At 38.1% G+C, this 18,558-nt stretch overlaps 1 protein-coding gene across 1 annotated transcript in view; it reads right to left on the bottom strand.

The window, feature by feature from the left end:
- Positions 1–18,558, bottom strand: part of HMCN1 (hemicentin 1) — a 546,435-nt gene that overhangs the window by 178,831 nt on the left and 349,046 nt on the right. Inside the window, exons 41-44 of the mRNA XM_055582953.1 lie at positions 14,909–15,084; positions 12,311–12,407; positions 3,410–3,532; positions 2,511–2,672 (exon numbers count right to left, since the gene is read on the bottom strand). Of these exons, the coding sequence (XP_055438928.1) occupies positions 2,511–2,672; positions 3,410–3,532; positions 12,311–12,407; positions 14,909–15,084 (558 nt within the window). The remainder of the gene's footprint in view (positions 1–2,510; positions 2,673–3,409; positions 3,533–12,310; positions 12,408–14,908; positions 15,085–18,558) is intronic.

The raw sequence follows: 18,558 nt of genomic DNA, 5'->3' as shown, positions 1-18,558 counted from the left end.
CTGGAAATCCTCGAGCATCTACCCCCATAACCAGAGCCTGCCTACTTTACTACTTTGTGCTCTTACCTACACCTCTGACTTTACGGGGGGCTGTCCCCCACCACCTCTTTCGGAAAAGGAGTTAACTTAGAGCTCCAGTTAATAATAATTCCTGGGTGTGATAGGAATGTTTCAACCTACAAACTCCTCTGAAGGTTCTCAAACCTGCCTGACAGGCTTGTCCGGCCACATGTGATTGCTCACAGCCTCCCAACCGTGAGAGGCACGAGATGCTTTAAATCTTCTAAAAACAGGTTCTTTAGAGAAGTTAGAAAATTATTAGTATAAGTGTAATGGGCTGATTAGAAATTGTATTGATGAAGGGTTTTTCATTTGTTGAGCCAATGTTTACTGCTAAGTCTCCACATCCCCTGCCCTTATACACATTAATGAATATATAGAAGAAATAAGTATTAACCTTTGATATTAATCACGTTAGACCTTAGGCTAAGTAAATTCTTTCCTTAACTAAAACCCACTACACCCTCACCCTATAGGAATGTAACTTTATTTGGGTGGCGTCTGTTTTAAGAATAATCACCCCTGGAGAAATAAGTGTCCTGGTTGACTGACCGCTGTCACAAGGAGAGGGTCATAAATTGTCAGCAGGCCCCCTGGCCAGAAGATGATGTAACACCCCTAAGACCTCTGTATACATTTGTATGAAGCACCTGACTTTGATAAAAGTCAGGACTGCTGACCCCGCGTGACTTTTGCATAACATCTCAGTGTATAAAAGTAGACCATGGAAAATAAAGAATTGGGATCAGTTCCTCGAAAGACTGGTCTCCCCATGTCTCTCTCTCTCTCTGGTTGAGTCTCCATCTGGAGCGCGGAACCCACCATGCTTACTAATTATGCCTGGGCTTCTAAGATCCGACCAGGGAGGCCTCAGTGTCTCCTCTCCTTCGGGAGAACGGAAGGACGCCTGTGGCTTACGTAAGTGGTGCAAGCTTCTTGTCTTGAAGTTTTATTGGTCTCCCGCGTAAACCAAGCTACTCAGCCTCTTTTCTCCACTGAATTTTCCTACTGAGCTATCCTTATTCTATTGCTCTTTATATCTTTAATTAATATCTAATTGAAGCTATTGTATCCTGATCCTCGCCTACGCCGTCTCTCCTTCGAATACCCTGGATCAGACGGGGCTGGACCCCGGCACAGAATCTTGAGATCCCAAAAGAAGGAACAGGAGAATCCTAGCTCTCCTGTCCTGTCCTGATAAAAGTAAGATGCTGACCAACTCCAGTGACTGCCAACCTCAGCTTCTCATTATGTCAGAAAATAAATCTCTATTTGTTTAAGCCACCAATGGCCAGAGATTCTGTAACCTTACAGCTAAATTCACCTAATGGAACCTGATTCCAAGACAGAAGATTAAACGAACTCAAAGACATATGTGTGTGGGAAAGAAAATGGACCCGTGTTAGTAATCCTGTGTTCGAGTGCCAATCCTGTCATACACAAGTCATATGACCTCAGCTAGTCATGGAAACTTCTCGGCTTAAGTTTTCGCTGATATAAAAAGGAGGCCATATTTTCGTCTCATATCATAGTTCATGTAGAGATTAAATGAAGTAATGTAAATATTTTAAATACTTTAAGATTTTACATAAATTAAATAATCTTTAAAATGGGATATTTGGGGGAGTTTGGGGGAGAATGGATACATGTATATCTAGGGCTGAGTCCCTTCACTGTTCGCCTGAAACTATCACAACATTGTTAATCAGCTATACCCCAATACCAAATAAAAGTTTAAGTTAAACAAACAAACAAAAAGGGATATTTTTACATACTGTAACTATATCCAATGATAAAATGCCATTCTCCCCATTTCACGTCTACCACCCTGCCCCCAACAAATTATAGCCACATTGTGAGTCTGCCATCAGCAAGTTGATGCAGAATGGACAGCTGTATAACTGAATAAGTACTAGCTAGAAATAAATAACTGCTCTCTTGTTATGTCAACACAATTTAAACTTGTGGCTCTTATGAAAGGTATAGCTATCCCTGCGTATCCAGAGGGGACTGGTTCCAGGATCTGACTCAGATACCAAAATCTGAGGATGCTCAAGTCCATTATATAGAAAATGGCACAGCATTTACATATAACCTTTGAACATCCTGTTACACTTTAAATCATCACAAGATTATAATACCTTATAATGATATGTAAACAGTTGTAAATACAATGTAAATGGTATGCAAATAGTTGCCTGATGCCCAGAAAAATTCAAGTTTTGCTTTTTTTTTTTTAACTTTTTAGACATTGAAAAAAATACTTTTGATATGCAGTTGGTTGAATCCATGGATGTGGAATTTATGGATAAGGAGGGCCAAGGAGGGCCAACTATATAACTATACTACTTTGAATCTTAAAGATATAAAGAAAAAGTAAAAGAGAAGGACGGAAAAGTTGTTTGTTTTTTTTTTTAATTGTGCCAAAGCCTGGCTAATCAATAACTTACTGTAAACTTGCAGACTGTAGTCTTTCTTTGCAGTCCCAGCAACATTCGATGCCATACATGAATAGAGCCCTGCATCAGATTTTTCTGCAATTGAAATCTGCAACTGCCTGCCTCCAGATAAAATTCTGACTCGCCCTGCAGAATCAGCCAGCACTGTGGAGCCTGCAAGAAAAACCAAGTGGCAGAATGTGAAGCAAACATATAAGTTATTTGTGTATATACTTATAATGAGTACCAATACATATTTATTTACTTCCTGTTCACATACTCAAAAGGCAGAGGGTATTATATAATAATCTATGCAAAAAGGAAGAAGAGGAAGAAAAAGAAGAGGAGGAGGAAGAGAAGGCTATCTTCTGCAAACCTTTCTTTCAATCAATATTGCATTTATAGAAAACATATTTTGTAAAATAAATTTTTAAAAATCTCTAAGTAAAACAAAAATCATTTCTTAAATCAGCTAAAAATTTAGAAGATTTGGTACTTAAAGGACACATATTTGTTGATGAATAACTGAAAATCTGTTGAACTTCAAAATTCAATTTAACATACATTACAAAACTGTCACATATACCAAAAAATGCTTACTTCAGAAGATAATTTTTAAACCTATTTTAAAGAAGAAAAAAACAGTTAATTGAATGGTGGATTTGTGATCAGTATAGCTGCCCTTTAAATTAATTTCTTCTTGGGAGTAGTCTCAAATCTGAAGATTTTCATCTTGACAGTACAGAATTATCACATGTAGCATATTTAGCATAAAGCAAGTATGCTGTCTAATATTTTAGTATGCAAATTTCAAATGAGTTTATTAATAAATTGGCATATTTTTCAAATAAAACATGAATTTATTTAATATTTATACTTAATTATATAAATGTCAAAAGATGAAAACTAACCTTTCTTCTTCCAAATGAGATTTGGGGGAGGAATACCACTTGATTCACACAATAGACTAATGAGGTGTCCTTCAATGACTGTAAGTTGAACAACTTCATCAGAACCAGAAATATTTGGTGGTACTGGAAGATTTTTTTTAAAAAGGAAAAACACTATTTTAAGAACAATTATAAAATTTCCCTAATGCTTTACATGTTAAAAAAAAAAGGTTCCCACTCAAAAGGAATGAAGAAATAATCTAGGACTTGAAGCTGACATATCAACACCACATTAAAAACCAATTGTAAGATATAGAATGAATATATAATAGCAGATTTCCCAGTTTCACAAATTTAATTATCAAAATACTCAGAGTGACATAAAAAGATGATATACTATATTATGGATATTTAGACACGTTAAATTTGAAAAAGGAAGACATCTATCAAGTTTAAACTTAACTCAGCCATTTGCACCTGTGAGCTTTGATATGTCAGATGCTGAACAGAATCAAAAAGCATCAGGCACACAACATAAAGTAAAGAACAGGGGCAAAGCTTCCCACGTGGCTCAGTGGTAAAGAATCTGCCTGCCAAGCAGGAGACATGGGTTCGATCTCTGGGTGGAGAAGACTCCCTGGAAAAGGAAATGGCAACCCACTCCAGTATTCTTGCCTGGGAAATCCCATGGACAGAGGAGGCTGGTGGGCTACAGTCCATAGAGTCACAAGAGTTAGACACGCTTAGCAACTAAACAATAAAGAACAGAGGTGAGGAATTTGATCTAAGAAACAGGTATGTTACCAATCCTAGGTTGCACAGTCTGTCTCCCCACTGGCCTCCAGCCTCTCCTTGGAACCTTCAAAGTGAATCGACTACCCAAACTTTTCTCTAAGAGGCTGAGTCTGCATTTGCTGGCCAAATTCTCCCCTTGGACACTCTTCTGGCTGCAGTATTATCACATGATAGATGCTTGTTCTCCTAAGCTCCTGGGAGTTGAGGAGTAGGAGAATCCTCACCCTCAAGTGCAGCTTCCAGCCATGGTTCAACCACCTCCACGAAACTCTCTATTCCTTTGAGGCTCATATCATCCATTTACTTCCCTTTCTCTTTCTTTTCACTCTCTGTGAACCTGTCATTCTTTTTCCTTCACTGAACAATTTGGTACTTGTTTCCATCCCCTCTCTTCACACTGAAGACCTGTCATCATTCTGTATAAATTCAACTGCCACATCTAAACATCTGGCTACTCAGTTTCTTGATCTGCTCTTGATTTTCTCCATCAAAAGCCATACACTTTTCACCATCTAGAACATTTCTCCTATTAATTTATAAATGTAGGTCACATCCTATCCTCACAGCTCATTCATTTAAGTATTCCCAACTCTCAATTCAACGACCTAGTCCTTAAACCTTTCAGAAGCCCCCCAATCTACTATCTACTCTTTTATTTACTGACTTCACTATCCAGCTTTGATTTTATGTTCAATAATTTCAACTACTCTTCTGCCAATATTCGCAACTGCCCCACACTGTTGCTTTTCTTATTTGGCAATACCATTTCTCGAGATAAATCCTATAGTTTACTCTGTCATAACCTATCCCACACATGAAATGTCTACAGAAGAAAATGACAGCTACACAGATTGCCACCAACTATAAATCCATAACCTCCAAATCAAACTCCACTCATTCCCATGAGTGAGTATCACTTACATTAATACAAATATTTGCAAACCTGTATCTGTAATGCAGAGAGTCTCTGAGATCTGGACTTTTATATCTGACTAGATTTTAAAAATTTATTTATCAGTAGATCCTTAGTGGTTACCTATTTTAAATACAGCAGTGTGTACATGTCAATCCCAAACTCAAAATCTACCCTTTGCACCCCCACTTCCCCCTGGTAACCATAAATTCATTCTCTAAGTCGTTTGCTGTTTTGTAAATAAGTTCATTTGTATCATTTTTTAAATGCCACATACAAATAATATCATGTGATACTTGTCTTTCTCTGTCTGACTTACTTTACTTAGTATGATAATTTCCAGGTCCAACCCGTTCAGTTCAGTTGCTCAGTCGTGTCCGACTCTTTGCGACCTCATGAACCGCAGCACGCCAGGCCTCCCTGTCCATCACCAACTCCCGGAGTCTACCCAAACCCATGTCCATCAAGTCGGTGATGCCATCCAACCATCTCATCCTCTGCTGTCCCCTTCTCCTACTGCCCTCAATCTTTTCCAGCATCAGGGTCTTTTCAAATGAGCCAGCTCTTCGCATCAGGTGGCCAAAGTACTGAAGTTTCAGCTTCACCATCAGTCCTTCCGATTAACACTCAGGACAAATCTCCTTTAGAATGGACTGGTTGGATCTCCTTGCAGTCCAAGGGACTCTCAAGAGTCTTCTCCAACACCACAGTTCAAAGGCATCAATTCTCCGGCACTCAGCTTTCTTTATAGTCCAACTCTCACATCCATACATGACCACTGGAAAATCCATAGCCTTGACTAGATGGACCTTTGTTGGCAAAGTAATGTCTCTGCTTTTGTTTTTGTTTTTTTTTTCAATTTTATTTTATTTTTAAACTTTACATAATTGTATTAGTTTTGCCAAATATCAAAATGAATCCACCACAGGTATACATGTGCTCCCCATCCTGAACCCTCCTCCCTCCTCCCTCCCCATTCCATCCCTCTGGGTCGTCCCAGTGCACCAGCCCCAAGCATCCAGTATCATGCATCGAACCTGGACTGGCAACTCGTTTCACGCATGATATTTTACATGTTTCAATGCCATTCTCCCAAATCTTCCCACCCTCTCCCTCTCTCACAGAGTCCATAAGACTGTTCTATACATCAGTGTCTCTTTTGCTGTCTCGTACACAGGGTTATTGTTACCATATGCTATCTAGGTTGGTCATAACTTTCCTTTCAAGGAGTAAGCGTCTTTTAATTTCACGGCTGCAGTCACCATCTGCAGTGATTTGGGAGCCTAAAAAAATAAAGTTAGCCATTGTTTCCACTGTTTCCCCATCTATTTGACATGAAGTGATAGGATCAGATGCCATGATCTTTGTTTTCTGAATGTTGAGCTTTAAGCTAACTTTTTCAGTCTTCTCTTTCACTTTCATCAAGAGGCTTTTTAGTTCTTCTCTTTCTGCCAAAAGAGTGGTGTCATCTGCATATCTGAGGTTATTGATATTTCTCCCGGCAATCCTGATTCCAGCTTGTGCTTCTTCCAGCCCAATGTTTCTCATGATGTACTCTGCATATAAGTTAAATAAGCAGGGTGACAATATACAGCCTTGATGTACTCCTTTTCCTATTTGGAACCAGTCTGTTGTTCCATGTCCAGTTCTAAGGGTGACAATATACAGCCTTGATGTACTCCTTTTCCTATTTGGAACCAGTCTGTTGTTCCATGTCCAGTTCTAACTGTTGCTTCCTGACCTGCATACAGGTTTCTCAAGAGGCAGATCAGGTGGTTTGGTATTCCCATCTCTTTCAGAATTTTCCACAGTTTATTGTGATCCACACAGTCAAAGGCTTTGGCATAGTCAATAAAGCAGAAGTAGATGTGTTTCTGGAACTCTCTTGCTTTTTCCATGATCCAACAGATGTTGGCAATTTGATCTCTGGTTCCTCTGCCTTTTCTAAAACAAGCTTGAACATCTGGAAGTTCATGGTTCATATATTGCTGAAGCCTGGCTTGGAGAATTTTAAACGTTACTTTACCAGCGTGTGAGATGAGTGCAATTGTGCGGTAGTTTGAGCATTCTTTGGCATTGTCTTTCTTTGGGATTGGAATGAAAACTGACCCTTTCCAGTCCTGTGGCCACTACTGAGTTTTCCAAATTTGTCCTATTTTAAATACAGCAGTGTGTACATGTCAATCCCAAACTCCGAACCTACCCTTCACACCCCCGCCACCCTCCCCCCTGGTAAACATAAATTTGTTCTCTAAGTCTGTTTCTGTTTTGTAAATAAGTTCACCAGGTCCGTCCACGTTGCTTCATGGATTATTTCATTCTTTTTATGGCTGAGCAACATTCCATTGTATACATGTACCACTTCTTCTTTATGCATTCATCTGTCAATGGACATTTAAGTTGCTTCCATGTCTTGGCTATTGTAAATAGTGCTGCTATGAACACTGGTGTGCATGTATCCTTTCGAACCACATTTTTCTCAAGTTATATGCCCAGGTGGAGGATTGCTGGATCAGATGGTAGCTCTATTTTTAGTTTTTTAAGGAACTTCCATACTGTTTTCCATAGTGGCTGTACCAGTTTACATTCCCATCAACAGTGTAGGAGGGTTGCCTTTTCCCCACACCCTCTCCAGCGTTTATTATTTGTAGATTTTCTGATGATGGCCATTCTGACTGATGTGAGTTGATATCCCATTGTAGTTTTAACCTGCATTTGTCTAATAATCAATGATGCTGACCATATTTATATCTGTCTACTTAATATCTCAATGTGGGTGCCTTAGAGGGATTCTGAAACTCAACTTGTCCTAAACTGAACCTTTGTTCCCTCTCCAAGGGGAGGACGCTGCTGTCCACACAACCCAGCTGATCAGCCCAAACCAACATCCATCTTTTACCCTTTCCTGTTTGTCGGGAGCCGGCATATTGCATATTGAGTGCATATTGCATATTGAGTGCAGCACTTTCCACAGCATCATCTTTCAGGATCTGGAATAGCTCAACTGGGATTCTATCACTGCCGGGAGCCAGCATGAGGAACTCCGCCCATGACAAAGGTCATGAGGAAGGAGGCTCGGCATACGCAAAGGCGGGATCGAGCCTCAGGAGTCCCCCTGGAAATTCTCGAGCATCTACCCCCCAAACCAGAGTCTGCCTACTTTCTGCTTTGTGCTTTCACCTACACCTCTGACTTTACAGGGGGCTGTCCCCCACTACCTCTCTCTGAAAAAAAGAGTTAGCTTACAGCTCCAGTTAATAATTCCTGGGTGTGACAGTGTTTAACCTACAAACTCCTTTGGAAATCCTCTAGCCTGCCTGAATGGGTTTTTCCGGCCACATGTGATTGTTCAGAGCCTCCCAACTGTGAGAGGCAGGAGATGTTCTAAACTGCCTAAACACAGATACCTTTGAGTAGTTAAAAGATTGATTAGAAATTGTATTGGTGAAGGGTTTTTCACTTGTTGGGCCAATGTTTGCTGCTAAGTCTCCATACTCCTTACCTACTGTGTCCTTGGCAGTGTATTGATTGATATAATGGGTGTATAGAAATGTAAAATGCAGCTTTGTCCAGTGCTTTTTTGGAGGCTGGTGCCTGACTTTGGAATAATCACCTTTAGAGAAAAATAAGTTTCTTAAAATGTTAACAGGCCTCCGGGCCAGAAGATGATGTCAATCACCTGAACTTTTGCATATGATAAGTTTGAAAGCCTGGCTTCGATTAGGACCAGGAACTGCTGTCCTTGCATGACTCCACCCCTTCCCCCATTATCCTCTATGCATAACTTAAGGTATAAAAACTACTTTGGAAAATAAAGTGCGGGCCTTGTTCACCAAAACTTGGTCTCCCCATGTCGTTTTTTCTCTCATCTTCTGGCTGAATTATTCAGCCTCTTTTCTCCACTGAATTTCCTCACTGAGCTATTCTTATTTCAGTCTCTTTTCTCCACTGAATTTCCTCACTGAGCTATCCTTATTCTATTACGGCCTACATAAGTGGTGCAAACTTCTTGTCTTGAAGTTTTATTGGTCTCCCGCGTAAACCAAGCTACTCAGCCTCTTTTCTCCACTGAATTTTCCTACTGAGCTATCCTCATTCTATTACTCTTTGTATCCTTAATTAACGTGTAATTAAGCAGTTGTTTCCTGACCCTCGCCTATGCCGTCTCTCCTTCGAATACCCTGGATCAGCTGGGGCTGGACCTCGGCACCTGTTTCCATACCTCTCAATGTAATCAACCAATCCTATTAATTCAATTTCTTAAAAACTTAAATAATTTAATACTAAAAAACTAGTTTACTGGCTTTCTTCCTAAAATACAAATCTGAATGCCCCAGTCCTCCTTTGAATCCCATTAGTGGTGTTGTATCACCTTTAGAATCAAATCCATACTTTTACAATTGATTTTAGAGGTCCTCTTCTATATGCCCTTTTTAATCTTTCCTACCTAACATTATATCTTCTTATTCTCCTCTGAGCCACACTAGGCTCCATAGTGAGTGATGTTTTATTCGTTGAATACAGACAATGTTCTCCAGGTCTTTATGCTTCCATCTTCAGAGAGCTAACACCTACTCATCCTTAAAACCTCAGTTAGATATCACCAGCCCCCTGCTATGTCTTCCCACAAAATCTCCTGTGATAACTCTTAGGAGACAATTTTAACTATCTTTTGAAAGGTATTTCTACACCAGCAGACTCTAAGTTCTGTGTGACCAGTGTCATTGTCTTTCTTATGAACCTACCTATGCTTACACATGGCATAGTGCCTAGAACACAGAGTCACACCATAAATAAGTTTTGAGTGAATCCAGTCTTAAAGTCTCAGCTTTCCTTTATGATTCATTCTTACATCTACTGCTTTCCTCTTTAAGAGGCACAGGTCTACTCATCTGTTAAGTACACTTTGTAGTTTATGTCTCATTCGACTTCTCTGCAATGTGTGCCATTATGCATTCATTCACCTACTCATATATATATGTTCAACCTATTTCCTGTTTGCATTCTTCTTCTGGGAACACCACTGTCCTGAGTTTCCACAATAGAAGTTTTACCCAGTTTTATTCCTACCTCTTTGACAAATGTTCCAACTCAGTTTCCCATCTGGGATTTCTTTTTCTGTCTCCCTTCTTACATGGTATGTGCGAGTCATTCTACACAGTACTCTTCTATACATATTCTTTTTACTCTCTCTAAGCAATCAGCCATGAAATTAAAAGATGCTTGCTCCTTGGAAGAAAAGCTATGACCAACCTAGACAGCATATTAAAAAGCAGAGACGTTACGTTGCTGACAAAGGTCCATCTAGTCAAAGCTATGGTTTTTCCAGTAGTCAGGTATGGACGTGAGAGTTGGACCATAAAGAAAGCTGAGCGCTGAAGAATTGATGCTTTTGAACTGTGGTGTTGGAGAAGACTCTTGAGAGTCCCTTGAACTGAAAGGAGATCCAACTAGTCTATCCTAAAAGAAATCAGTCCTGACTATTCATGGGAAGGACTGAAGCTGAAGCTCCAATACTTTGGCCACCTGATGCAAAGAAGTGACTCAATGGAAAAGAACCTGATGCTAGGAAAGATTGAAGGCAGGGGGAGAAGGGGACAACAGAGGATGAGATGATTGGATGGCAGCACCAACTCAATGGACGTGAGTTTGAGTAAACTCCAGGAGTTGGTGATGGACAAGGAGGCCTGGCGTGCTGCAGTCCATGGGGTCGCCAAGAGTTGGACACGACTGAGTGACTGAGCTAAACTGACTGATAAATCAACTGTATTTCAATAAAGTAAACTTTAAAAATATAAAGAACTAAAAATAAATTATATTTTGTTGTACAATTTTTAAAAAGTGAATTCTTCACCTCACTTTCTAATTGATCATCACTCCAAATTTTTCTTTTTCACTTCTTTTTTCAACCTTTACTTGATAACACTTAGCAGTCTCTTGTCCATGTTGGGAAGTGTATGAATATTTTTCCCACTTGAGAGAAATAAGAGAAGGGAAGTAAAGGAAACATAGAGGGAGAAAAAGGATGGAAGGAAGTAGGAAGAGAAGTTAATAATATGTAACTTGTTGTTTAGTCACTAAATTGTGTCCAACTCTTTTAAAAACCCATGGATTATAGTCCACCAGGCTCCTCTGTCCATGGAATTTCCCAGTCAAGAATACCGGAGTGGGTTGCCATTTCCCCTCCAGAGGATCTTCCTGATACTGGGATTGATCCCGCATCTCCTGTTTGGCAGGTGGATTATTTACAACTGAGCCACCTGGGAAGCCCAATATGTAACTAACATGTAATAAATATAAATTTAGTACATAATAAATTTTAGTATTTAAAAGTAAATGAATTCCTTTATAGGATAAATGATAACACTTCTCATAATTTTCAAGATTTTTAAAATGATAATAATGATTTATAATTAACAAGCTATTCTCTAAGTAAATGCATACTTTTAAACAATAGCTGTTCTCCATTGGAATCAGATTACTTCCTCTACTTATTTTTATTTTAATCTGTGGTTTTTAATTAACTTTTATAAGCAAAGTTATATTTCATGTCATTACCTCAATAATTAAAATATTTAAACAAATATAATCCAAATTAATAGTGGTTAATATGTTATAAATGAATGTAAACAAGTACTTAAAAGTTGATTAATTGGGAAACAGGAACACTTTTTAACAACTGGCAGACAACCACAGCTAACATAAAAGTTGCAATTATTCCTAAAAACTATCTTAGTAACTAACAAATTATCTTAGTAACTTACTAAAACTTCAAGTGAGCATAGCATTTCACATTCGTCAGCAGAGTAACCTCATCTCCCACCCCAAATGCACGTGCTCTTTGTCTTTGTCACACACTAAATTCACATACATAATTTGACCTTCTGACATTTTCAATTAACCAACAGGCTCTCTGCTCATGAAGAATGCTCCATCATTAGCAAATCCTGGCTCTAGAAGCTAGAGGGTATGTTAATCAGTCAGGAGAGAAGATCAAAGTTACAGTGATCTATATATTTAGGTTCAGGAAATCTATTTAGTTGCCCTTGAATTAAGTATATAAGCTGATATTCAGGACAGCTCAGCATCATTTAAACATATTAATTAATATCATCTATGTCTTATTTATGTGGTTGTCAGTTTAGGAACGGTTTAATACAAACAATGATAGGTCAAACCACAAGCTGAATCATTTAAGGGCTGATCTCACTTACCCCAAATGTTGACATTATAGTTCTTCTCAGTTTTTCCTGCAACATTTGTGGCTTCACAAGTGTAGCGACCACTATCTTGAACCTGAGCATCTTCAATCTAAAAACAAAATCATGCTTTGAAACCACGGTTTATATTTTGTAATTAATTGGGGTTTTATATTAATGTTGCTTGTGATCTCTGATTTTTCATTTGTTCTGAAGGTTTTCAAACATATAAAAAGTTGAGAAGATAGTATTGGGTTAGCCAAACAGTTCAGTCTATTTTTTACTTAAGATGTTATGAAAAACTCAAATGAACTTTTTGGCCAACCCAATAAAATTGATGGCTATATGCCCATCACCCACATTCAATACTTATCAAGATTCAACAATTATCACTTAATAATTATCAACAATTATCATACCTTGTTTTAATCTCGTTAACTTTAGTGGTTGGAGGTCTAGAAAGGTCTTTTAAATATGATTAAGATAAAATAGCAAACCCCCACAATTAACCTTTGAATGAGTTATTTAGGGCTTTAAACATACTATTTTTTTATGTCCAGGACACTCTTCAGTAAAATAATACCCTTACTCTTAGTTTATTGCTTTCTTCTATATCATGTTTAAAAGCTCCTTCAAGTCAACCAATATACTCAGTTAGTCTTAATCTCTTAGTACCCAGTTTGGTGCTTGGTAGATAATTGAATATCAGTAAATATTTTCCATATATTTATCTGCAACATACATGAATACTTATCCATCATTTATTCATAGACCTTTCAGCAGTTATTGAGAATCTTGTACTAGGTACTACAGATAGAAGTACCTACAGATACTACAGTAGATAGAAGTACTACACTAAGAAATACAGGGTAAAATATGGTTTCTGCCTTGAGTTTGCAACCTAGCTGATAATATAAAGCATGTGAATATAAAAAAGTTTAATGATAAACAAGGTGTAAATAATAATATAAGATACTATAAGAGGTATAACAAATTATATGTAATTGACAGCTAACTTTGAAATCAATTGCTAGAATATTCAAAAGAGGGTGAATCATTGGAGTTGCAGTTATCACTGAAAGTATTTAGTCTTCACTAGTTCTCATTTCCAAGAAGTCTTCTCCCTACATCCCTTCCTCTGGACCCAATCATTCCAGGGTGCCTGGATGGCCTTGGTGGTGGAGATTCAGTGAATCCCAGGATTTCTTCATTCCCTCTCTCCTGGCTTCCCAACTCCACTAGGATCTGTGCTCTGAAGAAATGAACTCCAGTCACTGAAATTGCTAAGACAGTTCTAATCAAGCACAGCTCTCCCTGAGCAGTGCTGGGACTTAGGTTAATATAATCATCTGCCTCTATCATTCAGTCAGTGCTGAGGTTTGAGAATTCTAGCTGCTTTCTAGAACTCTAGGCTCTACTTCTGAGAAAGGGCAGCACTTTTTGCCTTTATTTTCCCTCTGTAACTCAACTGACTTATCTTACTTCCTCCATCAGTGACTCTGACCTTTCCAGCCTTACCAGCTCCATCATTTCAGAACTGTAATTTTGAAAGACTCCATTCTCTTGCCTCTGATACACACATTCACACTCCTCCCACTCTCTCTTATACTTCTACTTGTGGAAGTTTCTTAGCTTCCCTTCATGCCACAATTTTCATTCACTTCTCAAGACTCTTTGTTTGACAGTGATAACTTTCTTTTACCAAGAAGCCATGTGGCGTAGTGGTTAGCAGCATGGATTCTGAAGTTATACTTCTATATCCAAATCCCATTTCTGCCACTTAGTAACTGTGGGCAGATTACTTAGCCACTCTCTCAATTCTACATAGGGTTATTATGAGGATTTTATACACATTCCAGTGGCCTGTTAGCTTCCTGAATCCTAATTCCTTAGGCTGACTTTCCATGTTAGTTCTTATTTCACTCAAATCAGCCTTGTCAACATTATTTCCAAAATTCACTTTGTTACTTTGTTTCAGTATCATGAGTTTACTTGCTCCTCATAATCAGGTCTTCTGTCCCATCTACCCACAAAAAGCCAAATAGCCATCCAAGACTATTCTAGGCAACCATAACCTTACTTTTTGCTATCTTTCCCAAATGTACTGTCTGTATCATCCACTGGGTAAGTAACTTAGAGCCTTATAGCACTTAGCTGCATTTTTCAATTAAGCTGCTAGATTTTCATATATTATATAAAATTGGAAATAATTTTATATGTATGTATATAGAATATACATATTTATATAGAATTGGAAAATTTTGCATAAATGTGTCATTCTTTATTGCATCCCTGTGCAGAGCACCTAGAATGGGTATTCGCTGATTGGTTGGATGACCGAAATGATGCACTCCTTAGAATGTTTCTATCATATTTGGCTAGAAGCATTTTTTGAATGGCTTCTGCCTTCAAATATGAATTGACATTTAAATATTTAAATCTTACTAGGCATTAATTAGAAAAAATATCACAAACCTCAAAAGGGTTCCTAGAATTTTAGAGGATAAATTTAGCAGGATACTTGTAAAGTTTAATAGTGTACTATTTTGACAGGGGTAATACTAAAGCGATGATCTTAGAAATAAGAAGAAGTAAATGAATCTGTAGCCTTACCTTTAGCACACTCCCATTTTCAGTAACACTGAGACCTGGTTTCTTCAGCAAGGGGTGGCCATCTTTTAACCAGGTCAGAGTCGGCGGGGGAACAGCATCACTTTGACATAGTAACTCCACAGCTTGGCTAATGAGGACAGAGACGTTCTGTTCTTCTCCCATAATATTTGGTGCAACTAAGTGAAAGATGGGTTTTCCCTCAGGATAAAAGAGGCCAGCACACTGCTTATCTTTATGAATCATCAGGACATACACTGAATAACTTTATTAGTCCTTCTAAGATGTAGGATCACAGTAATTCTAGCATACCCTCTTTGCATCACTTGGCTCAGAATCAAGTGTTCATAAATCACTGATTAATGTGTTCCTGTTGAACAAAAATAGTTTTTCACTAACTTTTCGTGCAAAAAAGCTTTAGAACTGGAAGTTCTCACCAAGTGCCCATTTAAGAAACTTCTTGAGCTCGAAGTCACCCCTTAAGATTTTCAAAGTATTAAATCACTCATGAAATATTTTGGAAATAACAATGAATTAAAAGCAAATATATCTTTGATGCTTATTTACATATTTTTTTGCAAAATAAAATAAATTTCATACACATAGAGGCAAAATAAAAATCGAGTTGAAAGGGATCATCCTGTCCCACCTCTCAGTGTGCAAAATATAAGATGGGTGACAGATAGGACCTTATGTGAAATAACATGATTCTATGGAATAAAGACCATGTGAGATAACTAAATCAGTGACCAGCTGCACAACACACAGCTACATAAAAAGAAATGAGTTGAAATTTTAATGAGATTAAAATGAGAATTCCCTGGGTATAAGGCTTGTCAGATGCTGAAATATGTTCTTGGAGGAGTTTAAGGAATCGCCTTCCCTTGGGTATATTAAAAAGTAGAGTAAACAATCATTTGTCTTAGATGGTCTAGGTACAGCCCTGCCAAGAATGAGAGGGTGGGCTTCATAAGCTCTCAAGGCCTCTTTCAGGCCTGTATTTATAATAATTCAAAAACATGAACTAATACTGAAACCAGGTCTGTTATTAAAGGGCGACTCCAAAAAAGCACAAAGGGGAATTTCCCCGGCCATTTCTCACTAAATTCTATAACTATTTAGGATTGTAAGAAACATACCATATTTGTAGTATTTTGTTTTTGTTTTTACAAGAAAGGCAAAGTTTCACTGAAATGAATCCTAAAGGATTTTTCCAAATGCACTGGGAGGAATGAGGTGCTTGTGGTAAAGAACATTTTAACAGCCCGTTAGCCATTGCTTCTGACTTGACACGGCTGCGTGTGGCAAAATGACAATGGACTTTAGCTAGTAATGTTTTTTTCTGTGGATTTCAGCTAGTAACAAGTTTTTCTGTAACCAGGAGATTTCTCTGCTACACAGGAAAAGGCATACAAATTAGAGGGTACTTTCTTATGCTGTTTCTGGATGCAGGACTTGTGCTAAACCCAAAGGAATTGATGCTAACAAAAGAAATTTCATGCACCATGGTTGGAACAGACCAGTGGAGCATTTGGGCAGAGATCTGTGATGTCCATTCTGCTAAATTTAATAGCACACACAGATACTTGCTCTCCATCAGCTTAAATTTATCTACGGTGACAGAAAAGAGCGGGATTATTTTTAACATGTGAGACAACAGATAAAGATACGCAACTAGTCTGAGATGAAAACTTCTATAATCTCAGCAAAATGAGCACGAGTGCCATCTTCTATTATGAAAAAAATATATATCTTCACCAGTCTTTGCATAAAGAGTCCTAAATAGAACAGCATATTTCATAGCTTGGAAATAATTTCAGGAAAAGTCTGGTCTCTGGATAAAAATGTACCATGACTATGTAAGTAAAAGTCACTCAGTTGTGTCTGACTCTTTGCAAGCCCATGCAATTCTCCAGACCAGGATACTGGAGTCCATACAGTCCATGGAATTCTCTAGGCCAGAATAATGTAATGGGTAGTCTTTTCCTTCTCCAGGGGACCTTCCCAACCCAGGGATTGAACCCAGGTCTCCAGCATTGCAGGTGGATTGTTTACCAGCTCAGCCACAAGAGAAGCCTCATGACTATGTAAAACATGTTTATCTTAGATTACTTGTAGACTTGATAAAAGAGCATGGATTCTTTAGGACTGCTTGTAGACATAAATGTCAGAAATAATTCAAGAGAGCAGAATGCTAATTTCCAAATAGTTTTCCTTTAATTACTTTTCTTACAGCTAAGTGAGTGAGTCAAGCTCCAAAGGAAACCAAGTTTTTAACATTGAGAGGAAAAATATAAAAAAAGAGTATTTGTTTCTTAACATAAATTAAAGCAAATCTAATTATAGTTGAGGATATATATTACTAAAGCCCATCTATTTTTTTTCTGCCCTGTCTTTCATTTCCAACTTTTTGTTTAGTCTGAGAAGAGAAAAAGCTTCCACTCTTTAGATTCCTCGGTTTCTTAGATGATATCCCTACTCTGCTTTGCAGTCATGTTGCTTAGGAAGGGGTATATTGGGCCTGTTTCTCATCCTGTGCATTATACCTGTAACACATAAGTTATCAAGTCAGAATTGCCATGGGGTTATGCTTGTGGAGATGCTGGAGAATGTGTGAGTGCTAAGAAAGCTCTCTGAGTTTCAGTTTAAAGAAAAGGTACTGCAGGAATCTAAATCATTTAAAAACTCAATTCTCTTGTTTCAGCACTTCAGAATACAGTAAAGCATCCTCCAAATTTATACCAAGGAGAAACAGTTTAATGAACTATTCTTGTAACTGTACGGATAGCTATTTTATCCAGTATGTGCTCCTTTTACACCCCTATACTCTATAATGTGAATCTGAACTTATATTTGGCCATGAGCAACAAACCAACCCAAGATCGCCAAGGTTCATACCACAAACTTAGGAATATAAGGCAGGGGCATAATATAAATAGTAGAGGATAGATTGGAGGCTAATTTCAAATTAAAATTGTTTAATTTGACACTTCTTTAACATTTGAAATATATAAGCATAGCAAGCTACTATACACACACACATTTTCAAACACATGTACATGTTAGCTAGCCTCTTGACTTTTATTACAGAGGGAAGAGTCTGGTTTTGGGACTAAAAGACTTGTATGAGAGTATCTTAACAAAATCTTAAAGCATAGTCATGCACATCTTCATAACTCCTGGAAAACATCAACTCTCTATCACCTCTCAGGTCCACTTTTGACATTAATCAATGCAGAAATGGAAAAAGCCAAGGCCAGATTTTCAGTGTTGACTAAAACCCAGTGAATACCAATGGCAATCCTGGGCTAGGCTTGCTCATGACTGAAGGAGCTATTGTGTCACAAACTTAAACTGATGAATCATCCTCTAAAAACAGTGTAGACTGGAAACATTCCAATTCTTCATAAAGCACAAAAGTGATCCAATAAGGGAAGGAGTTCGATTTCTTACGATTGGGCATTCTGGAATCTCTGTTATCTCAGACACAGAGCACCCACAAACCTGGATGCTGAATATCCACACATGTCAACTGCAGAAGCAACAAAAGTGGGGGATGCATACAAATTATGGGTGGTTTACTGATGCCAATTGGGGTTTTTTAGCTTAATTAGATATGTATGGTATCTATGTTGTCACAAGGGGCCTTTTAA

This window comes from Bubalus kerabau, chromosome 5 (assembly GCF_029407905.1).
Source record: "Bubalus kerabau isolate K-KA32 ecotype Philippines breed swamp buffalo chromosome 5, PCC_UOA_SB_1v2, whole genome shotgun sequence".
Classification (NCBI taxonomy): domain Eukaryota; kingdom Metazoa; phylum Chordata; class Mammalia; order Artiodactyla; family Bovidae; genus Bubalus; species Bubalus kerabau.
This window is presented reverse-complemented; position numbering and strand designations above follow the sequence as displayed.